This window comes from Triturus cristatus, chromosome 5_1 (genome assembly GCF_964204655.1).
Source record: "Triturus cristatus chromosome 5_1, aTriCri1.1, whole genome shotgun sequence".
Taxonomy (NCBI): Eukaryota; Metazoa; Chordata; class Amphibia; order Caudata; family Salamandridae; genus Triturus; species Triturus cristatus.
Window position 1 is genome coordinate 669,459,326 of NC_140587.1, and position 24,402 is coordinate 669,483,727.

General features: G+C 41.9%; 1 protein-coding gene and 1 long non-coding RNA gene across 3 annotated transcripts in view; one reads left to right on the plus strand and one right to left on the minus strand.

Moving 5' to 3' along the window:
* Nucleotides 1-24,402, plus strand: part of LOC146831353 (uncharacterized) — a 262,046-nt gene that overhangs the window by 128,227 nt on the left and 109,417 nt on the right. The gene's annotated exons all lie outside the window — the stretch shown is intronic.
* LOC146831354 (aquaporin-4-like) overlaps nucleotides 8,185-24,402 on the minus strand; it is a 175,231-nt gene continuing 159,013 nt past the window's right edge. For both annotated transcript variants that reach the window (XM_085604140.1, XM_085604139.1), the window contains one exon: nucleotides 8,185-9,523. In XM_085604140.1, the coding sequence (XP_085460266.1) occupies nucleotides 9,245-9,523 (279 nt within the window). In that variant the 3' untranslated portion in view covers nucleotides 8,185-9,244. The remainder of the gene's footprint in view (nucleotides 9,524-24,402) is intronic.

A 24,402-nucleotide genomic window follows, 5' to 3' on the forward strand; every position in this document is an offset into this window, starting at 1 on the left:
AGATGAATTTCCTCTAACATCACAGAAGAAGTATGGGCAAGCCACCTTAGGAATCATTTTAATCAGGATAGAAATTTTTACCTGGAGACAGGAACTGACAATGTGATAAGAAATTCTGTCAACAATAAATCACTGACACTGAATAGGAGCACCGGCAATCAAGAAGGTCTTATACCAACCACAAATGAAGGAGTGACAAGTTTACAAAAAATGATTAGGCGACAAATTAAAAAGGGAAGAAAAGAGGGGGCGCTAGGCCCTAACGGAATTCCGCCCATCCTTTATAAACAAGAAGAAAATGAATGGGCTGCAGCGCTCGAGCCACTATTTTTGGAAATAAAACATTTTAATACATTGGAAGGGCTCCATCATTTCTCCCATTTTTAAATCTGAGGACAAGTCTCTTCCTCAAAACTATCGATTGGTTGCCCTTATGGATAACGAGGCAAAAGATTTTGCAGGTACACTTTTGGAAGAACTGCAAGCCTGGGCCACAGAGAAATCCCGAATTCTGGTCAACCAGACCGGCTTTGCTAAATCGGTGGGGACAACCACCAACATCTTAACCATGGGCATGTTAATAGATAAGGCTAAAACTACTAAAATGCCGATTCACTTTTGTTTTATAGATTATAAGGCTGCTTTCGATCATTTATACGGGAACATCTTATGGTCCAAATTGAAGAGAGGGGGGGGGGGGAATACCAAGGCCACTGTTAGACCTGCTGATCAACTTGCACTCAGAGGCGTGGATCCAGATAAAGTTGGGACACGATTCACTCCTGTCAAGACGTATAGCTGTAACTCCCATGCACCAAAATTAGGAGGGCTATTATTACTGTGTCTTCTCTATGCGGACGATATAGTCTTAATTAGCCATACAAAAGTAGTGCTACAACATCTTGTGAATGCTACACAGGGATATTCGGATGCAAATGAACTGACAACCTGGAGAAAACACAGACAATAACAATCAGTAAGAAAAGGAAAAAGTCATACACTTGGTTTTGGAATAATACTCTTATTGAGAACATGTCAGTATACAAATATCTAGGAGTAAAAATCGACAACAGCGGCCAGTTTACTGTTCAGCAATCCAATATTAGAGGTAAAGGCCTTGCCTCAGCTATCGCTTTAAAAGCACTAAACAGTAAACTCACAGGCCCGTCTCTCCTGCCTCTGACACAAGTAATACGAGCTAAACTGCTGCCAACAATAACTTACAGGAGCAAAGTACAGAGAGGCAGAGATGCCAAGATTTTGGACAATACAGTCACAACTGCGTATAGGATTATTTTTAGCCTGCCCAAACAAACCTCACCGGCTCAAATTAGGCTACAAACAGCTCCTGGCAAGACAGGGGGCGTACATAGCGGCTGGTGAGGCTGGGTGTTGTTCTAATTCCATCCATAGATAGTCATTTAAGGTTCCTTGTTTTGTTTATCGCATTTTGTCCCAAGCAGTTAAGTATCTCAAAGGAGCCTGGCGAATTATATCAGCTTTCGGATACCCCCACAAGTCATATAATTCTTAAAAAAAACTGGTTAGAAAAACAATTAAACATCTCTCATGGGTTGAAGACAAGACATCCCTCGCGAAAAGGTCACACGGCTGGATGATCCTGAACTCTTATTCCACACAGGCACCGCAGAGCTACCTCGATTTGGGCTGTTCGAAAACAACCAAAATGAAATGTTTTAAGTATAGGTTGGGCCTGTTACCCTGTATCTGGCATTTCCCACAATGGTTAAAGGACAAGGCGGGCGCCCTCTGTCGCTTATGTGGTACGGAGCCCGAGGACATGCCGCATTTGTTGTGTTCCTGTGACAAACTGTTGGAAGAACGAAAGCAACGGCTAAAATTCCATTTTAACCAACGAGGAATACGCTCACGAAGACAGGCAGTTCTTGCCTGCTTCGCACCCCATGATCCTCAGTTGAACTGTAGTCTTGTGAAGTTTATGAAGGCAGTGGAAACAAAAATTCCAAGATTTGATTCTTAATTGTCTTTTAGATAATATCACAATACAAACTATATTTATTTCTAATTATGGTCGTCTAAAAAAGTGAGATTTTATGATTTTAAATTGAAAGGAAAAATTGTGAGTGGGGTTATACTGTTCTGCATTTCAACGTAATTTTAATGTTTGTAGTGACAATGTTTTTGCATGTAGATGCAATTTTTAATGTTTGTATTGCAATGGTTTTAATTAACTATGCAAATAAAAACTATTACTACTGTGGTATTGTACAGTGTTTTGTGGCCACCCTTTTTATACTTGTGACTGGATTTGCTTTAGGACTTTGTTAATCGTCTCAAATGGATGTTGCTGAGCTGTCAAACAATGTGAAAAGCTCCATCCGTGCAGTAAGTCAAGGGTGTGTGCGGCTGCTGTTGTATTATTGTGCTGCCAACCTGGTTCACCACTGTGGTAATCAGTGTGGGGGAGCGAGTTCCAAGCGACATTTTTGTTGAGTGAAGCTGGCTGCTGGTGAAGAGTTCCAAGGGACATTCTTGTGAGGGTCTCTGACAACAGGTTGTAACAGATTCAAAATTGATTCCAGCAAAGAGTGGCACATTTTGTTATATTTTCGATACAACAAGGTGTGCCAAGACTAGTATCTTTCGGTTGAGATCTCGCTCACCGGCGTAGTAGTTACCCTGCCAAGTCTCCTTCTTATTTTATAAATGACTTTTTTTTTTCCGTCACACCTAAATGTGCATGTTCATTTTTATGCTTGGTGTTGAAGCTTAGGTTACACCTTACATTAGGGAGTTTCCAGTGTCATTGTGGGTGGTGATTGTTACCCATTTCTTGCTTATACTCTACGTTTTATTGAGTGAGTCACCCTGTGCTGCACGTTGTTTTATTCTTTTGTTTGATGTATCGTGTATAAGTCACCCTGTCCTGCATGAGGTAAGTCACTTGTTCCTTTCAGTAGGGGTGGCCTAAGGGATGTATCTCCCTTTTACGCAGGTAATGGGCTATGGTCCCATTTTTACGCAGTAAGTCACATGACCTTTACATGAGGTGTGGCTTTTTTAATTTTAAACCTTACATGAGGGAGGTTTTGATCAGTCATTTTACCCTTACAGGAGAGGTGACTTAATGGGTTTTAGTCCCATCTATCTTTGTTTGTATTATGGGTCCCAATCCCATTTTGGCAAGTTTTGTCCCTTACGTGAGGGGTGGAAAGTTGGGTTTCAGTCCATTCTTCACAGTTTTCGTTGTTGTTCCTTACATGAGGAGTCTATTCATGGGGCTCAGTTCACCCATAGTGATAGAGTTCTGGGGGGGGGGGGGGGTGTCTCCCGGGGGTTCTTTTCACAGTGCTTTGCCCTGCTTTACAGTGCATGGTTGGATGCTTCTTTCATCAGTTTGTTTCGCGTGTAATCTCACTTTGTTCAAGTGAGATTAATGATCTTGAATCATTTCGATTTGTTTTTAATATTAAAGGTGAGGATGTGTGATATTTCGTCTGTATCTATTCATTTTCTTTCCTCCTTTGTTTAGTCTTTGTTCCATCTCGTGATGTGGTGTTTACCTTGCATCCCTGGGTTCTGGACTATTTTCTACTTTTGTACATTGCTGTGCATAGTTCTTTTCTTTTGGTATGGTTTATTTAATTTTCAATTGTAAGGTCAGAAGATATGTAGTATCTTGCTGTTGTGTTTACACTTTTCCTATGTACCTGGTTCCTAGCTGCTCAGGCAGTGTGTGTGTTCTCTATGGAATGTTGGTTTGATAGACATGTTTGGAATGCTTGGGTGGTTGGTGTGAATGACAGTTGAAGATGGGCTGAGCAGTGGTGGGGCTGTTCTACAGGATCTTCACAACTTTTAACTTCAACTCAATAAATCTACTTTAAACAATATCTCGGCCAAGGACTTCATTACCACACCCTCCTTACCCCACCCTAACCTCTTACCATTTAGTAGAAAGTATTCCCCATTTTCCAGTCACTCCCACAGGTCCACTCATATTTACTATTAAATTGGAGATCTCCATACATGTATACGCCAACATGGAGAAGATCTCCACATAGAATAGATAGGTGAGGAGAAGTTGGTGGTCTCTGCATTTAGGTTATGAATAGCATTTTGTAGTATGAGTAATACTACTAAATGTACCACAAGGTGAAGTATTTGAATTGGCCCTATCGTGAAGAATACCTTATTTTAGAGAAATTCAGATATTTCCTTTGTCTGATAGCCTTTGGCTAGGTGGGACACTTCTCTTTAGTGTCTGTTTTATACCTGAGGCAGTCCACATTAATGAAACTTAAAATGGCCTAAAAATTCCCTTGTTTGTTACAGAATATTGCTATTTTAAGCAGCAGCGGTACTTGGAGCGCCAAGAGACTACCCCACACTTCTGAGAGTAAGATTAGCACACAGTAGCAGGTCGCATTAGCTTGACTAAACCCATTAATATAGACTGTCTCTAGGTCGAAACAGTGAATTAGAGAACAGAATCTATGCATGAATTCTGGGGCTGCATGTGGTCCCTGTGCCAATAGATGCTCAAGTTTGCTGGATCAGTTCACCAAAAATGGAAGCAAGTGGCATGCAATTGCTGTTTATATTTATCAAGCGCATGATACATTTGGCCTCCCCTACCAGGAGTTGGTGCATTCTGTTACAATCCAAAGGAAGTGCAAAGGTAGCTATGAAATAAGTTGTAGGTAAAAGGTTTACTAAGCTTAGTTACAGGATGGTAAGTAGGCTATGAGTTCAGCCCCACCAGGAGCAGCATCCCTGCTGCTCAGCCCACACACCCCAACTGTCTCTCTGTCAACCACACCACCAGGCACTCCAGAATTCCACTACCTCATCAAGCATTCCAGCATTCCATATACATCACATTCATACTGGCTGAGTAGCAGGAAACAGATAGCTAATGGAAAGGATGGGAAGCAACGTTACAAGTAACAACACATTCATATACAAAAAGTAATAGGTTTGGACATACTGGCTGACACCACTTCATTTTGGGGTTCCTGGGCCCTCACACACTACATGGGACTTCATCCTCCAACACCAGCAGTTCCTGGAGGCTGGCTGTGGAGTGACGCTGCAGAGGGGGTGGGGCCAGCCATGCACTGAAAAGTGCTCCCTGTCCTCTTGTAGCGTAGGTTGTGCCTGGGCTAAGCCTGGGCAAAGTACGAGCCCGTCCTGCTCCCGTCTGCAACAGGAGACTGGGCAAGGCCACATCCTTTGTCATTTGCAGCTGGCCTCAGGTAAGACGACCACAACTCTATTTTCATTATCTTATTTAATTGCTACATTATGTGACCTGTTAAAGGTTGCTCAGTAAGTTGTTGAGGTGAAGGGGGCTGGCTCTGAAACACCCCTGAAGCACTCGAAGCTTGCGAATTTTTTTATTTTTATTTTTTATCCCCAGTCTGACATTTGGGTGAACTTTAGTGTAATTACTCTAGATGGTAGCTGACAGCGGCCGAGGTGATTAGGAGCCTCATTACTCCATAAATTGGGTGTTATCCTTATGAACTTTTCTTCCCAGGTCTTGCATTCAAATGTGACCTTGCTTTTTCAAACTACGGTCTAGAGATCTGGGAGCATCATGCTGCAAGCATCTGTTATAGCACCCCACACGCAAGACAAATGTCATAAGGCAGCAAAAAGGGGTTGGAGCTCTATGCTTGCTTTTTTCAGTTGCCATTTCGAACACTTTGGTGAAGTTACATTTTTGCCTCATTCCTCTGTTGCATTATTAAGGTCACCCATAGCTGGCATCTCTGGCCTAACAACGGGTGGAAACTCTAAAATTGGGAAATGCAAAGCTACTGATGCCCTACCTGGCAAGACAAATAAAAGTCAGAATGTTGCCTCCAAAGCCCCAGCTGACTATCCCCAGGCCCTGAACACCCTAGAGGACATGGATTCTTTAATTGAGGAGGTTGAGACAGTTTTGGGAGGGAATAAGGTGGCTAATTGTGGCCCAAAAAAAATACATGGAATAGTGGCCGCTATAGGTTCAAGATGTAAGATTCGCCCTGGTGCTGCCACCCTACCTACTACTGCTCCAAGTTATGGGAGGTTCTGAAAAACAACAAGATCCCTTTAGACTTGTTCAACATACCCATTCGACTCCACCAGGATACGTATGCCTAAGTTTGCTGGGGGCATAGAGGCAAAGTCACCGATCAGATAAGAGTGCACAAGGGCATCCGCCAAGGATGCATACTTGCGACTACTTTGTTTTTACTATATCTAAAGGACATGGTAATTCAACTAGAAAACAGTCCCAATGATTCTCCTAGGTTGATTGGTAGTAAGATAACACTGCTACTGTTTGCAGATGATACTTTACTTATATGCAAAACCACTGTAGGCTTGCAAACCTTGGTAGACAAGTTTCTGTCATTTTCTAATGAGCGTAGGTTGGTGATTAACCATCAATAAACAACATTTATTTCCATTAGCCCAAGCGGATCCCACAGGGGTTCTATAATGTTAGAGGGAAAACCCTTGGATAGTGTAAATGAGTTCAACTACCTGGGTATAACATTGACTAGGAATATGTCCTGGTCTTCCCAGGTACAAAACAGCTCCTTGAAACTAACACAACAAGCTGCTGCGGTTCTAAGTCTATGTGGATCTTCTAAATGTAGGCACATCTCCCCTGCCTTAAAAATGTATAGAGCCTAGGCTGAAGGTAGGGCACTGTATGGGGCGGAGCTGTGGGGCCATTCATGCTTCGCCAAGTTGAGCGAATTGGATAATAATTTTATTAGAGCTCTGGTAGATCTCCCAAAGAGTACACCCTTTTTACCCTTAGGTGTCTTGCCTGTAGTCTTCAAGGTACAGCGGACACAATTGCTGTACTGTATAAGAGTAAACAAGACTTCGGCCCTCGCTAATGACAATAAAGCTTTCCTCAAGATTGTGAAATTGGATCACTCCCACAAGATCACGTGGATAAACTATATAAGAAATTCACACTATGAGTTAGGACTTTGGGATCTTTGGCCTAACGAAGGCCTACCAACTCATTCTACCAAGGACATTCTAAAGGAAACCTTTATGAGGGCAAAATGGGAACAGGAGATTAGAAATGTTAACCATGGCTCTCTTGCAATGTCATTCATATTAAACTGTACGGAGCATGCCAACCTTTTCTTGATCACTTGATAAATTCAGCTGCCAGAAAGTTTTTTTTCAAGGTAAGATATGTCACTTTGCCTCTACTTACGTTTTCTGACAAATGAAAATGTAACACTAGTAGAAGTACCATCTGCCCTGTCTGCCATCAGGCAGAAGAGTTAGTTTCACATTTGATCTTTTTTTCATCCTGGATATGCCAGGCCTAGGCTCTGCTGGATTATTCCTTTATATAGTCAGTTAGGGGGTGGTCACTATCTTCAGGTCCTCAGACTCCTGTGCACAGAAACAAGAGAGGTGGTAGTCTGTGCTGTTGCTAAATATATTTAATGTAGCTGGGCCATAAGAGCCAAGATCATGGCCACCTCTGGCATGGCACAAGGAAATAGCGAGTCCTAATCTTGTCCTTAGGCCTCTTATTCTCTAACAAATGCTTCTTTTGTAATCTTTTGTAGTAGTCTGAATATGAACCGTGGGATGCATTTACTGGATAAAGTGTTCTTATCTGTCTTAATGTTTCTAACATCATGTTATTAGCATAAAATTTGGTATTGTTAAAAAAAAATTAAAAAAAATTGTGTGGATTTTAGATTCATTTGAATGTCTCTGTAGTAGTTCACACATTTATTCTGTATCCTATGCATTGTTTTTTTGTGCTTTTTATGGTAAAAAAAACCCCGAATAAAGCAGATGATGATGAAAGTAATATCTTTTGGTGATGGTCCCCAAGTTTGGAAGGAAAAGAAGGGGTAGCAGCTCCTTCTCTTACATTGCCGCCAAAGACTGGAACTCCCATCCACAGCAGTAGCGGGTTGCTGAGGACATTTCTGCTTTAAAAAACAAAAAAAACCTCCTCAAAACCTGGCTTTCAGTTCTGCATTTTACATTCCACGATTCCAACAATGTGTGCCCCCCTATAGCGCTGGTACGCGATGTGACTAGCTGTTGCACTCTTTACATCCCCAAAACATGAATATAACCGTTAAAATGAACGCACCAATGCAGTGTAGCTGAGGGGACGTAAAGTTTGTATTTTTATTCATTATACAAGGATGCCTCTGTTAGGAACACACATTCTATAACAAAATGTAAAAAAATAATTGTTAATGTTGAAGGTAAAACTCCTGAAATCTCCATCTGCCCTTGAAAAGGTGGCTATGCAAATTTGTCATCCCAAATACACTGCCTATTGACTCATACATATGTTTGGAATGTAAACTCCACGACACTTAAAGGTACTGAAGTGCGTGCGTGTGTGTTTATTCTATTGGTTAAGAATTGTCAACGCCAAGTAATCTTGTTCAAATTTCTGTACACGTTTTGTTGCATTCATTTTATTGACTGAACAGTTTTCAGATTTGAGTGATATCCTATTAGCATAGTGTTAGGTGTAGTGCCACATTCTTCAGCTACAATGTTTAGATGTGGTAAAGAGAAATTTCTAACAGCCATTTAGTATCAAAACATTTATTTTTTAATGTAAGTTTGAATACAATATTCTAAATTTAAAACCTGATCGGCGAACATCACTATAATCGAGAAAATCACTCTTATTCAGCCAGCAAGTATGATTTTCAAGCGCCTGATCACCTGTGACCTAAATACAAACTTTATTTAATGCAACCCCCATCTTATTCAAGAGATGTCATGACGAATGGCAGTTCCTGAAATGTTTTCTAACCCAAACACATTTCCCACATTACCACCAATCATTAATTTCCTCTGCCCATGGTCTTACAGCATATGTAGAAGATTCTCTGGGTGAAATACTACTTTGAGACTGATATGTTTGATAAGTATAGTGTTTACTGTTATACTAGTTAGATGTATGAAAATACAAATGTATCTGTCAATGAATAGTGACTAACGCATACAGCATTGCCATCTCTGAGACTTCGATTTGACCTGCTTTCCCTCATCATGACTGGCGGTACTCAACATGAACTCTTGCTCACTAATAACTTTGTCAGTTCAGTGAGATAAATGTTTATCTCCATGATAATGCTGCCAGGCTGATACTGACGTAAAATAGAAATCCATTGTAGTCACTGAATTTAGAGAGTGAAGTAAAATGTTTTTATGTTAAGTCTCTTTTTCAAGGAATAAGTCGCTCTATTGTTCACACAGTAGACAGTATCTCGCTATCGGTGTCCTTCGCCTTCCTGTCCTTGCCCCTGTAAGGGTCAATGACATTAACTGTGCCAGGTTTGAGGATCAAGTCGTCATGATCTGCTTGGCTCTGGTTGTCATCCACATCCTGGTATTTCACACGTGTTTTCTGGGTCGCCTTGCTAAAGGCATCTTTTAACTGCTGCTTAAGTTCAATATCTGGGCAATAGACGTACTCGTAAGAGACACCAGCAAGCACTGCTCCTATTATTGGGCCAACCCAATAAATCTGAAAATGGAAAACGAAACACAATGTTGAATAAAGAAATATATGATAATACAATGTTGATAGCAGAATAAAATGCTTTCTCAATTTTCAGTGTGTTTTGCTAAGTATTTAGCATTTTTGAAAGTCTTTTGAAAAAGCCAAATTATGGAATAAATTATTACAAACATGCCTTTCTCTGACAAAATCGATCTATCTAGTATACATATACAGTGACTCTGTACTTATGAACAAACCAGAAACCCATTTTCAATGGAATTTTCAGTTTAACTATAACATTGGCACAATCTGACAAATCTGCAAGAAATGGGTCTCATCCCTGATGTGCAGATCCATCGGGGAAAGGAGTGAAGGGCAGAAACAAAAGCGTTTCCAGTTTTAGCTCCCATACGGAATGTTCCTCTTTGGTACAGCAAAAACCACTGAAGAGATTTTCCCCAGTATTCAGCCAAATATTAAAACAAAAATATCTTGTTACCAAAATATTGTGTCCCAAATATTGTGATATGGAAATATCGTCTGCAAGAATATCGTTGTCAAGAATATTAATTTAAGGTAAGTAATATCGAAGTCATTACTATCATTTACCGAAATATAGTTGTTAATAATATTGTTTTTAAATTATTGTTATGCATTTTAGTATATAATTTAAATTTGTGTTGTATATTTTGTGTATAATTGTTTTTTTAAATATTGTTACATTTTAGTTATTCAATTAAATAAAATCGCAAAAATATACTACATTTATTTATTTGTACTGTTTTATTTGGGTTTATAGGTGTACAGGGTGGGAAGTAATTTAATTATGTTAATAATTAGTTTTCATATAAATTATTTAATTGATAAATAAAATCATTGCACAATTAAGTTACATTTTAGGTGTAGGCTGTGGAGTTTATAGGGGTACAGTGTGGGAAGTAAATACATTTTTATTAAGTAATTAATTCTTCAGATTAAATATTTATTTGACAACTAATTATGTTAATTGGTTTTTTAGGGGTATAGGGTGGGACATAACTGCATGAGAATTATTTAACAATTAATATTTTGATAATTACTTTTCATGTAAAGAATTAAAAATGAATTATGTAAATTGTGTAATATATTAAAATGTTTTTTGGGGGGTATTTTTGTATGTGTAAAGGATGTGTAAGAAATTAATTAAACTAAATAAAGTTAATTTATAATAGTGTAAATTATGTAAATAGATTATTTTTTATATTCAGTTGGTGAATATGTAGGAGTAAATAGCTTATTATTTAAGTAACTTCCCACTATTACTTCATTATTAATACATGTTTAACAGATTTAATTATGAAAATGAAGGAAATCATTTTTAAATATATATTTGTGTGGGTTGATTTATTTGTGTGGATAAAGAGTGGGGTGGTAATTAACGACATATATTTTAGGAATAAATATTAATATTTTAACTGATATTTAATTTAACGTGTATATAATATTTCAATAAAGAGTTTTAGACAGGTGTTGTGCACTTTGTTATTGCTTAAGTAACTTTCTACCCTATATTTCAACAAATTTAATAGGTAATTTTTTATTGTTTTTATTATTGTATATGTTAATTGTATTTTTTTAAAAATGTAAATATTATTGTATTTATTACTTGTTATAATTTTGAGACTATAGGGCCTCATTATGATGTCTAGTAGACTTGAGTCCACCTGACAAAGTTTACGGTTTGGAACCACACGACCATAGGTCGACGGTTCTGACCGCAGGATTAGAATGTGACCCTCCAAAGGGCGGTTGCACACATCCATTTTTCAATGGAAGCTTGTGCGGTGGGAGTAAAAGGTGCCCTATAGCAGAGGGTTAGGGGGTTGGGAGCACTGCTAGGGGCCCCCAAAGTCACTTTCCAACAGCCTTTCCAAGTCAGCTTTGCCGACATGGAAAGGCGGTCAGAAACCGACATCATAATCCTGAGGATCCACCGTCATTCAAGGGATTACAATACTGCTCCTCTTTCGACAGGCTCTTTGAACCCATCAGAAGAGGAACGGAATCCCCCTGCAGGTTTACCTCCGACCGCAGCCATCATAATACTGTGATTGGAGGGAAACCCTGCATGTCGGGCAGAAAGCATATGACAGACTCTCAGATGGCTTTCTGCCCAACATCCAAATCGGGCCCAAAGTTTTGTATTTTAATTTTATTTTTAAATTTCTTTATTGGGTCATATGATTTCGACAGACAAAAAATTGATATTAATGGAAATATGCTTTTTGACATCCCACAATGTAGGAGAAGCAATACAACTTTTCTAATCAACAACCCCAACATCCTCCCTTCTCCCCTATGTCCCTGCCCTCCTCCCTCCCCCCCACTCCCCATCCACTAAGTGACGAAACCCACCATATCGCATCCTAGGGAGCAGTCTGCGTGTGGTCTGTGAAGCGCAAAAGTCAAAAATATTTGGGGCAGGTGAGTTCTCTAAATTCAGAGGAAAGTGGTGCTAAAAAAGTTTTCCAAATAGCAGGAAACGAAGCGCTCTGGTTGACAAGGGTGAGGGAAAGATGCAGCCATCCCGTTTGAGTGGGCAAGCAGTTCATTCCCCAATATGCGAGAATATTTTGGAGGGCCGCCGCAAGGCCAGTGCTACTTGACGTCCTCTGCGCGACTTAAGAAGGAACGTGAGAGCTTTCAGTAAGCCTAGGAGAATGTATGCTGGTAACCAGGGCAATTCTGCGTCAAATCAGGATCCTTAAGTACCTGCGCCCAATAGGGAGTTAGCTGGGGACAGTCCCACAATATGTGTCAAGGTGCCAGGTGATCCGCATTCGCGCCAGCACAGGGGTTCTTTTGTTGTGTTGCCTCTGGGGAGTCTGTGAGGAGTAAAATACCAATACATTGCTATTTTAGTTGCGGTCTCTACACTGGAAACATATTACAGAGCCAAACACACTGTGTGTAATATGTCCTCCCATTCACGCTTAGTAAGTGTACGTTTGAATTCTAATTCCCATCTATTTTGACTTGTCTTATGAGGTGTTGGGGCTCGTCTTATTAGTCAATAGATCTGTGAAATAAGATGGGGGTCATTAAATTTGGATAACAGCCATTTCTCGAATGCAGTAAGGTGGTGCTGCGCCTGCAGGCGGTTACTAGAGTGTATGACCCAGTGTCTTATTTGCTGGTAACGGAACCGTTCTGTTTTGGTGAAACCCGGTTCATCTCGGAGATTTTCGAAAGAAAGCTGGCCCTTCTCATCAAAAAGGCATCTAATCGATCTGCTACCCTCTCTTGTCCACCATGGGAAGGTCCTCGCATCCATCCCATGGGAGAAAGAAGGTTCTCCACGATGGGAGTCAAGGGAGACGGGAAGGTGGTGAGAGCTCTTTTCTCCACTATTCTATCCCATGCCTTAGGGGGACTCGCGTCACTAGCGAAAGGTAAAGGTTCTTAGGCCTAGCTGATTTTGGTAGGAAAGGAATCTGCCACAGCTGCCGCCTAGCCAGGGCCGTGTCCATAAAAAGCCAATGCTTTTCAGACTCTAAAGTGTTTGTGGAGTGGTCGCACCCAATCTGGGTCACCCAATAGTAGTCCTGGAGATTTGGGATCCCAAGACCACCCTCTCCCGGGGGTATGTAACTAAGATCTTGCCACATACGGGGTCTCTTTTCCGCCCAAAGGATTCCAGTTCTTGCTGAAGTGTACGGATCACACCCGGGGGTGGTTCCTATGGAAGGGTCTGAAAGAGGAATAGAATCTTTGGCAGTATGGACATTTTAATAGCCACTATCCGGCCAAGCCAAGAGAGTGAGTGTGGTCGCCATCGGCGAAGGTCTTCCCAGATGTGGCGAAGTAAAGTGGAATAATTTAATGTTATAGTGCCAAGTAAGGATGAAGAGAGTTGTATCCCTCGATAGGGGATCACTGCTGGGGCCCACTGGATGGGATATGCTTTCCTCAGATCATTTAGTGTAGAGGGTTTGAGAGTGAGACTGAGGGCTTGTGTCTTATGAACATTAATTTTGAAACCTGTTGCTCGGGAGAATTGCTCCAACTCAGACAGAATGGCCGGGAGGGAGGTCTGAGGATTTTCTGTCACATACACTTATTTTATATGCAGATTATGGAGGTGATACTAGATGATTGTCTGTGTCCTTAATCTGTGAGCCAATAACCTCCCCGCTCTGTCCCCACCTGTGTAAAAAGTGTGTCGGAGTCTGAGCGCTGCATACTCTGCCCTATCAATATCTAGTGCTGCCAGCTGAGAGCGCGTAGCTTCAAGTTGTCTCCATACTCTGGGCGCTCAGTTCTCTGGTGTATGCGTTCTAGTTCTAGTGTCTGGTGCGTCAGGAGTGCTTTATTCTCCCTGCGGGGCTTATCTGCAGCCGCGATTGCTATGAATTCTCTTCTAACCACTACTTTTAGTGCATCCCTGAGGGAGGCTATGGGGGTTTCAGGGGTATCATTTATTTCCAGTTAGTCCTGCAGAGCTTTTGAGATATGCTGGACAACCTTTGGGCGATGCAGCAATGCAACTTGGAGATGCCAAGTCTGGGAGGAGGTCTGGGCCCATGGCAAGGAAAGGGCTAGGATGACCGCTGAGTGGTCTGAGAGTGTGCGTGGCAATATATCTATTTATTTGATGTAGGATTTTAAGCTCACCTTGCCTAAAATATAGTCAATCCTCACATAGGTTTTATGGGAGTGTGAATAAAAGGTGTATTCCTGAGATATGGGGTGTTTGTCTCTCCATATATCGAATAGGCCTGCGTCAGTAAGCAACTGTTTTCCCTCTTCTGAGTCTGTCCTTGTCTTTGGGCTGATCTATCTAGGGTGTTGTCAAAAGCTACGTTTAGGTCTCCTCCCATCAGGATTACCCTGTCTTGGGTAGTGCTGATTCTGTGCACTAACCTCGACAGATACTCCTCTTGGCCTTCGTTGTGGGCATAAACCGATCTTATTGTTAGTGTTTGGGAGTCTAAGTAAAAGGAATAAGCCAGCAACCTTCCTTTTAGTTCCACCTGTTTGGGCCAGAGCTTACCGGGGAAGGTGTTTGAGATGTGGATAGCTACTCCTGCTTTCTTTATAGATAAAGAGAAAAAGAGCTGTTGCGGAAAAGCCCGAGATCGGAGTCTGTGTGTGTCCCCGGGTAAGTGATGCGTCTCCTGGAGGAGGCATATGTGGACGCCGGAGTGTTCTAAATATGACCGAATGGCACGACTTTGAATGGGGCTGTTCAATCCTTTTATGTTCAGAGTCAGGATCTTCAGAGACTAGATTAATTTGATGACAGTTAATGACCCAGTGTGTTGCACAGCAAATCACAGGGGTGCTTGCTGTCAGTCTGTTTCTTTGAGTCGGACCGACTTGGCCCCTGATGGGATACCATAGAGAGTTGGTGGGATGTGCAGGAGTGTCTAAGGGGGGACATAAACTAAATAATAACCCCAACTTAATACAACAAACTAACAACATATCACAACAAATATTGTAAATGTCATGGGCGTGTATACCCACGGGAAGGGGGGTGGAAGAGTTCCGGATCTTCAAACTGCCCCACTCCCTCCAGGCCCCGACCTGATTGTACAGACCTAAGAATACCGTTTTGACCTCATGTTCATGGGGCGACTGTAAACTCGGGCACTCTCGCGGGGAAGCTCACACCGGGCCCGTGGAACAATCTCCCAAGGTTGCCAGGACATCCTGTCTCTCTTTGGCTCATCACGGCTGCGCCCAGATCCGTAGACCATAGCTAGAGTTGATTGTCTTCCAGATCCCTGTTTACCGCTCTCTGCCAGACCCAGCAGTCGAAGGCGGGCTTGCCGTGGAGTCCCCCTGGATATTCAACAGTTGACGGGCCTCTTTGGCAAAACCCAACATGGTCCCTCAGTTAGTTAGGTGAAACATGAGGCGGAATGGATGCCCCCACAAGTATGGGATTTTGCTGTATCAGAGATGCATCATGATGCGCCTGAAAGCCCTCCTTTTCTGTAACGTTGAAGCTGCTAGTCTAGTCTTGAAAGAGGAGAGGCCGATGTCCCTGGATTTTGCGATGCAGCGCGTGCTACGAAATTCGTTTTATTTATTTGTTTACTTACCTCCAATTATCCATGTTCCGGTTTTTAATACCCCCCACCCTGCCCCTCCCCACCTTTCTGCCCCACGGAACTCCCTCCACGGGCCGCGGCTGGACCTCACCCTTGATGTGACAGATGCAATTACATATTGACCTAAATGGTGTTACAGTTGAGGTTACTTATCATATTGGCAGTAACACTATCTATAAGATGACTATAAACCTAGTGTTATTAAATAGTATCACATAAACAATGTCTATCCTCACAGAATTCATAACAAACAAAACCTATATAAAGCATAACATTTGGTGTGAAATAATGGTTTGCATTGCTGTTGTGCGAATTATGGTCTGCTGAGAACCATAACTGAGGTATTTTAGATGTATTTTAGGCTTAATTCATAACCATAACTGTCTGTTCAGAATTTTTATAAACGTATGCTACTTGTTACCAATCCTAACCTTAACTTCTCTTTTAAAGTTGTACAGACTATATCAGCAAAAAAACAGAAATTCCCTGGGTAGGCCACGGAGCCTGGCCTTCAAAAGGCTTTAGCCCAACCTACCATGTTTGACAAACCCCATCTTCAAATGCCCTTTCGCCAAGCTCCGCACCAAGATTCCTATGGTAGCCCTTCCCAATATACACAGCTTTGCTTTCAGTGCACTTCTTATGACCTCACACATTTAGGGCCTCATTACGATGTCGGTCCGAAAGGCTTCGAACGGCATTCGGTTTGTCTGAATCCGTTTCGGAACCCATGTTTCCAACCGACTCGGAAACATTTCTGACCGACCAACGATTACGATGCAATTCCACCGTTCAGTCTTTCCAACTCTGTTCCGATCCGCATTCAGAGAAACGGAGCCAGTCGGAGCCGAATTGAACGGGTCTATGGACCTAGTTTCCAACCGACTTATTCAATGTCTGATTCGGACAGCCTTTCTGATCCAGTTTGCCTGACACGGATTGGCTAGGCCCGGCACCCAGAGTTAAGGACTCAGAGAGGTGCAGTGCAGCTCCTTGCCAAAGGGCATAAAGCAGCCAATGTCTGATGAACTAGGTCAAATGTCGTTCACAGTGAGCTATGCCCACACCAGGGCTGGCCACATTGCTTGGAAGATGGTGAGGTAACAAAAACCAATAACAGCAGATTAGTTATTGATGTGGTGTTTTAGGTTTAAAGATACATATGCAAATAAGCACTAACCGATCCACTGTATATTTAATTGGAAACCGCCTTTACAACATCGACTAATTCACGCATGCCTTTACAAAGAAGGCTTTACTATGAATGCATCTTTACGACGCAAGCCTTTATCACACAGTATTTTACAATGAATATGCATACACGACACATGCCTTTACAGCAAAAATCCCATTGTAAAGACATGAATGGTATAGGCAAATGCCATTAAGTTATTATTACCGTTGGCTCTAATTTTAATAACTGCAGGTATTACTATTTGTGTTGCGCGAGCTGACCACCACTCTCAGGCAGCGTCACGTTTGCTGTTGTGTTACCGCACTTTGTGTTGCGTGTGCTGACTACCACTCTGTCAGTGACGCGTTTGCCTCTCAGGAGCACTTGCATTACGTTGTGACTTTTTTGCATTTGCTAGCCTTTCAGTTTATTGCTCCCAAAATCAGACAGACTTTCTCTTGAACTCTGGTCAGTGCCTTCTTCTCTGACCCTGAGTCTCAGAGAATTCCTTCCTCCCAGAGGCGTGCCCTTACTTTATGCATCTTCTCCAAAATCAAAACAGGATTCCTCGGCATGATCACTCCCAAGGGGAGGGGGGGGGGGGGGATACTGTTCCTGGCCAAATTTTTCAATTTAATCCCTTACAGCCGCTAGGCAGAACCACGCGTCCAGTCACTGGGCAGAAACTGAGGCAGAATACGGAGTAGAGGTACACATCACAAAGCCTTTATAATACTTACAAAATTACACAAACTAATACATTTTAAATAATTATTTGTACTGACCATAAGTCTCTACCAAGCATGCCTTTACAACCAAATTTTCGTTGTAAAGGCATGCGTGGTAAAGAAACATGCCTGGTAAATTTGTATAAAAGGTAAGCGTACTAAAGATGCATGCGTGATATTGACAGTGTTAAAAAAGGATTTGATTCGGCAAGCATTATTCCGTCACATATCACCTAACCAAAGACATTTATAATTAAGATTGTGTGATGTCACTAGTGATGTCATTGATGATTAAATCTGTGATGTCATCTGTAACATCATGCGTGAGAGAATAAGAAATGCATTAGAGGGTGATTCATGGGTGCATTGCACGCTATAAATAAGAATTTAAATGTTTTAACTAAAATTGTATTCATACCTTCACTTTGATTTGTCAAGGAATGTCTGATGTATTTTAGAGTTAAACATACATTAGCTGTGTGTAACAAGGGTTGGCCTCAAGGCCTGTGGCCAAGTTATCCTCCAACTTCTAATGCAGTCAGCACCTTGGGTGCAAAGCCTTTGGCATGCACACGGGGGTTGAATAAAGAGACTATCCTGTTGCCAGGTGCAGTACGCCTTCTCTTATGAAGTCAACCACTGTTGCATATGGCCAGCTGGGATGGGATGTATGGCCTAATCAGCAGCGGGTGCCACACCAAATCCACCAGTTAGCACATAGCCACAGCACATGGTCTTTGGCTGAGCGCAGTGTTGTGAAATGGAATGCCCGGTTAATGGTCAGGCCCTTCTCCCAAACCATCATATGAAGTAGTGGTTATAAAAAAAACAGAGAAATTCACTTAAAACCACAGATAAATACCAATTATGGTTCCGTTTAAAACCAACAACCACATAGATGTGTACATTATGGTTAGGGTCACAATCCATAACTCATACAACAGCCATGCAAACCATAACTTGCACCCCAGATGCAATTGCCCATGGCCTTACCCTTATTTAAAGTTATGTAACTGCAAATGTTGTAAATTACCTTATAGATGAGATTACATGTCACATTACCCTCACCATTTTGACAGACAATTATGAATGTAGTTTTGTTAATTGGTTTTATTATGTGTTGGTAATTATATGCATAAGCATTACATTGGGTTGCGAGTTATGGTTTGCATGGCTCTTGTGCAGGTTTTGGGCTCCTACCCTTAACTTGTAATTCTCTGTTTTTTACTTTTAGTTCATAGTCATAACTGCACATTCACTATGGTTTAAGGTGAATTTCTGAAGCTTTTTTGTTCGCAGTTGTGCTGAAAAGCTGGCTGTTTATTACAATATGCTGTGGAGTACGGTTTCAAAAGGAGGGCATTTTGGTTGAATATAAAATTGACCGCAGCTCAGCCATGAGAACTGCACCACCCCGAGATGATGAATGGGGGCCACGAGATCCTGAAAATGCGACACTTCATTGTGGAACAGCAGAGTGGTTTAAATACTGCTTTTTACGAGTTGGTTGCCCACTAAAGGGTAATGTACTATTGCTTATTGCACGATGTTACACAGACTCTACTACAAATTAATTACTGAAATGCACTACATTTCCCAGCAAGCCAAACAAGTTTACTTACTTTGAACCTACTTAAGGAGAACTTTATGCAGAGAAATATGCCTTTCAGCACAACTGCGAACATCATGGCAGCCTTTGAACAAGGAGCTATGCTCCGAAACGCTTCAGGCCAGATGAAACCTCCACGAATAAAAAGCTGGCTGTGTTTTACAATCTGCTGAGGAGTGCGTTTCCAAACCGAGGGTGTTTTGGTTGAATATATATATTTATATATTTAATGGACGACGGATGCATGTGAATTATTGCCAAACAATGAATATAACCATTTGTTGTGCTGAGGCATGCCAATTGCTTATGTAAATAGATGTGATTTTCACACCAAGAATGGAGAAGAGAGAGATTCTGATTCGGTACCTGGCACTGAAAATACATGAGTCTTTAATGCTCTGAGTTAATCTGTCAATTAACAGATTGGGTCTAAAAATGACTAGGTTGCCAAATTCAGGGCTGTGTCTCAAGCTATTGCTTCAGCTATTCATTATCAAACAAAAGCTTTGCTGATTATTACTTACTATATGGGTCAATATTATGTTTAATTTTAGATCCTATCTAATAATTCAACCAGGCCAACCAGCTCTTTTTCCTGCTGGTTGATAATCAGTACAGACTCAGCATATTTGTGAGTGTAGTGTATTTGCACAGCTAGACATCTCATGAATAACCAGCAACAAAAATGATGTGACACATGACATATTGGTTAATAACGTAGTACACACCAAAGAGATGACCATAAACTTGTAGAAAACAAAGAGCCACCCAAAGATGAAGGGAGAGCATGAAAGTGGTCAAATGATCACAAACAGATCAACTGACTAAATTTTCCATGGAGTGCAGATTAGAGAGACTGATAAGCCCCTATGTACTATAAAGTGAATAGGGGCATTTCAGGTCTATCACTGACTAAAAAGATAATCAAGGGAAATGGGTAATGGTGAAATACTAGAAGTGTTTCCAAAGACCAGATTTAATAATCTAATTTCTAAATTGTAAATCTGAATTTTGTTGTACGAGTTCCTTGTATCTCCATATTTTCCAAATGTAATGAGTGTAAGAAAGTGGACTGTCCAGTCTTTCAACTGTAACCACAACATTTCAAAGGCCCAGCCTCCAGAGGTTATATTTTGCATATCAAGCAAACCGTTCCAAATAATTGTCTCATTTTAACAGGATTAAATGAGCATCACATTTCAACCTCTATTCATTGAAATCCTCCTTTTTTTATGTATTATTTTTATTATTCAATAGGTGTCCTGTTTCTGTATGTTAAACATTTATTTTACTTGTGTGGTATAAATTCTAAAACTCGATGTATTTTGATTCTGTGTGGTTTAGCACTTCATTCGGAGTAATGTTACCACTCTACAGACAGATGCATTTAACTCTGCAAATAGGCAACAAAATTTGCAATTGCAGACCAATAAACTACATCTAAGTTGCAAAATGAATATATCTGTAATAGTAATAATAATAATGTAATTATTTGTAGAGCACAGCTATCACGCAGTGGGCATCTTGGCACTGATAACTTATCAGTATGTAGAAGAAAAGGTTACAACTGGGGCTACTTAGCTACAGCCTTCCTTTGCCGGGGGAAGAGCCATGTCTTTACGTTTTTCCTAAAACCTAACAGGTTTGTATCGGTTCTTAGAGAGTGGTAGATTGTTCCATAGTTGAGCAGACCTCCCAGCCGTGTCTTTTTAAAAGAAGGTACAGACACCAGGGAGGCGTAGGATGATCTACTTCTCTAATATTTGTAAATCACAATTGAATGCATTAAGATTTAGTAACTGCTGCACAGAAGGTCATCTAACGAACATGCAGTTACTTTTGGTATCTCTAAAGTGCATAATTTAACCCAGAAGTTGATTTCTCACCAAGCAGAATATGGTAGTCTGGTTATCCTCCATTTCCATGTATTTCACACACTCCGATCAGAATCTAAACCAGTCTCTCCCCTTAAAGGTCTATCAATATCTATTTGAGGTGTTGAGTGAGATGGCCAGAGTGCATGCAGCTTTTTGTTCTGTAGACTGCTATGGCCATAATAGCCAAAGCTTCTCCTTTGTTCAACATTTTAATAACATTGTTTTGACTGTTGGTCAGTTTGGCCAAATTGTAGATAGTGGCTAGAGTCATATTTGGTTTGAACATCCATTGTTGTAATGAATCTGTTGCCTATCTTTAAAAGGATTATTTAAGGAAATATCTTTTATGAGTTGTAGGCTTTGTATAGGCCAATCTCAGTTTGAATTCCTCACATTCAATGTAATCTTTAGTAATCGGTTCTTTCCCAATGTCTTCAATATTTTAACATGATCTGCATTATAAATTTAAAAAGTAGTACCTAAGTGAAAAAAAGAATGTCCTATGCGTGGGTAAAAAGATCTACCTGAAATGTTTGTTGACCACCCACATTAAAGATACTACGTTAGACGTACTGCCACACACGTTCAAAACTCTACTGCTTGTGTTCAGGTTTGTAGTTTTACAACAAAAAAATATGCGAACTGTCCGCTGGGGGAAAAAATCTACCTGAAATGCTGCTCAAGTTCAGAAATTGCCCAAATGGTACATCTTGTGTTAAAATTTCTCCCCAGAATCATGCAGTGTGGCATAATGGCTTAGTCTCGCCAGCATAATTCAAGCTTTGCCCTGACTTAAGTATAATGAGAGTTAAATATTGCATTATGCATAAACGCCTGCTCTTCCCTTGTCCTTTTTATCCCCTTGCTACCCCTAGGTAGAAGGGAATCCAGTATCAGAATCATCTTCTTGAGCATCTCATGATTTCTGTAGTGGGTGGAATGCCTGGCAACAAAATCTAAGCTCCTCATTAGGGACCTCATTACTCCCACATCTTGACCATAGCTGCCGAGGTTTCAGGTTGCAGATGTGTAGCATTTTCATAATTTCAGTGTAAGTGTGAGTGACATTCAATGACTATGAGTGACATTTTTCTGAGAGCAAAAATCGAGCAATGAAGATGAGAGAAACATATAAATATTTGAGCAAAGAGAAACTCTAAGATCTTAAAACTGTTGCAAAGCACCAGAAATAGAAGATCATTAACCAACATGACAGAGTCTGTCCAGGCTGTCCATGTGGGACCCAACTGTAACCAAACTGAAACAGCATGTGAGAGCACGCAGATCTCCGCTGTCTCAGCCTGCTACTAAATTAGGATAATTACTAGTCATGACAAGCTAACGGACTGACTTGGTCTCCCAGACTCGGAGCATAGCTGCAGCACCGGGCAAGTCTGCACATTCACAAAAAGCAAATTAAATTATGAATTTATTACAGATTGTTTCTGAGGCACAGGTGCGGCAGGCTGGGCAGCTGCACTCCGGAGTCAGTGTGACTTCTCTGTGCAGCCAGCCAGGCTCAGCTTCTCAAAGTAAATATCCAGTGATGTGGCAGTGACACTTACTCGTAGCGAGCACCATGAATGGGCTGGCCAGCTGCGTGACTTTACTTGGAACGGCTGCAGCAGTTCACAGTCCAAAAGCAGTCCAGGACTCAGCAGTCATGCAGTGCACAGTCATGAAAGCTAAGTATGCACTCAGACTCGCATGGCAGCGGTACCAGACGGATCACTCCGGCAACGGCTGGGTCATGGGTGGGTCTGAAAGGACTTCATAATGTTGCACAACACAACGAGGTGCAAGCAGCAGGGGGAGATGGCTGGCTGTACTGTTTGAAACTTAAACTGTGCACTGCAGTGCCTCACTCACATGCCGAGGGTGGGCTACCTATAGGTGTGTTTGTGTGACACATGGGTGTCTGATTTTGCTCAATGCCTACTGCGGAGACAAAAGGGACAGACTGACTCGTGATGTGCGCTCACCTGAGCCAGCCCCCAAGCCTGCCTCAAGCAGCGTGGTGTCTGGCTCTCCGGTTCCGTGTCCTCGGGGCTGTGTCGAAGCTCAATGGGGGCCCACCTCTGAATCGACCCAAGTCTGGACCATGTAAACATATGCAGACTTTTGGGGCAATTGAGCGGGGGAAGGAAAGGGTGGGAACTGCGGAAAGGGAGACCTGTGTGGGGAAACAAGGAAACACCATGAGAATCGGACTATAACCCTTTCCTCTCTTACTCAATTCCCTGACCCCCTCAATCTCTCTTTCCTACCTGCAACGAAAAAAAACATGTCCCATCACACTTCAGAGGAGAGGAAAACGCCTACAGAGCGCGGTTCTGATACCCTATCCCAGCGTGGCTATTCCTTAACGGTTTTGTCCTCTTTTCTCTCACTCCTGTGTGGGTACCAAGAGAGAAACACAACACATACAAAAAAAGAAGGCGAGGAAGACACTGAGGACAAACACGTTAACAGAGTACCATATCAGGTAAGATCATGTCTGGTGCTGAAACAGAGAAGTAAATTGTTAGCTATCACGTTCCTTCTCAGGGTTGCACACTTCATATCCCATAATGCCATGCGGTTCCCTGCAATCCAGGAACTCTGACGTATTCGTACGATACAAGCTAAAGTAACTCCATATGAACGTAATGCCCAGAATTGTCTTGCACTATGCCTCAGTATCCTTACACAATGTATATTTATACAGTCTCGTTATGCCTGCTGAGATTATGGCCGCACTCACACATCCTTACAATTTGGCGGTCACTATGAAAATCACGGGCGCGTATTCTCACCCCGCATGAAACCGAGCACGGTTTCGCCAACAGGGTCAGAAGCAGTCCAAGTGCCTCTATGTGCGCCTATGCTCCCCTGCAATGTGACCTCGCTAGACGCGGTCACAGCCAACAGGGGAGTCACTGGAAACCGGGATTAATCTCCCGGGTTGTCAACAGACTGTGGTCGGAACGTTGTGTCCTTAGACACTCTTACCGCAACTGGAGCGGAGGAAAGTAGCGTCCTGCTTCTCTATGGCGTAGGTCAAATAATCGGCAGCGCGGTCCGGAGTGCAGGGTCTTTATTTCCTGCTTCCGGAACCGCCGCTGCCTCACGCGCTACGTGCCGCACGTTGCCTGGTGGGTATTGTAGTTCCGGTCTCTCTCGTGTCGCGTTGCTTCCCGGTAGAGGAGCAGCTAATGCGATTGCCGGTTTCAATTCCCTGACACGTGGATCGTGCAATGCCACTAGCTTGCTCAGACACACAGTGGTGCTAATAAGAGCGCTCCGGCTTGACAGCTGAGGAGGTGCTATAAATGTGTGACTTTGCATTTCAGTGCAGTGATGCGGACCACCACACTGAAATGCATTAGTCTAACAATTGATGCGTGGTACTTGGCAGGGCTGTCATATCGTTATGTG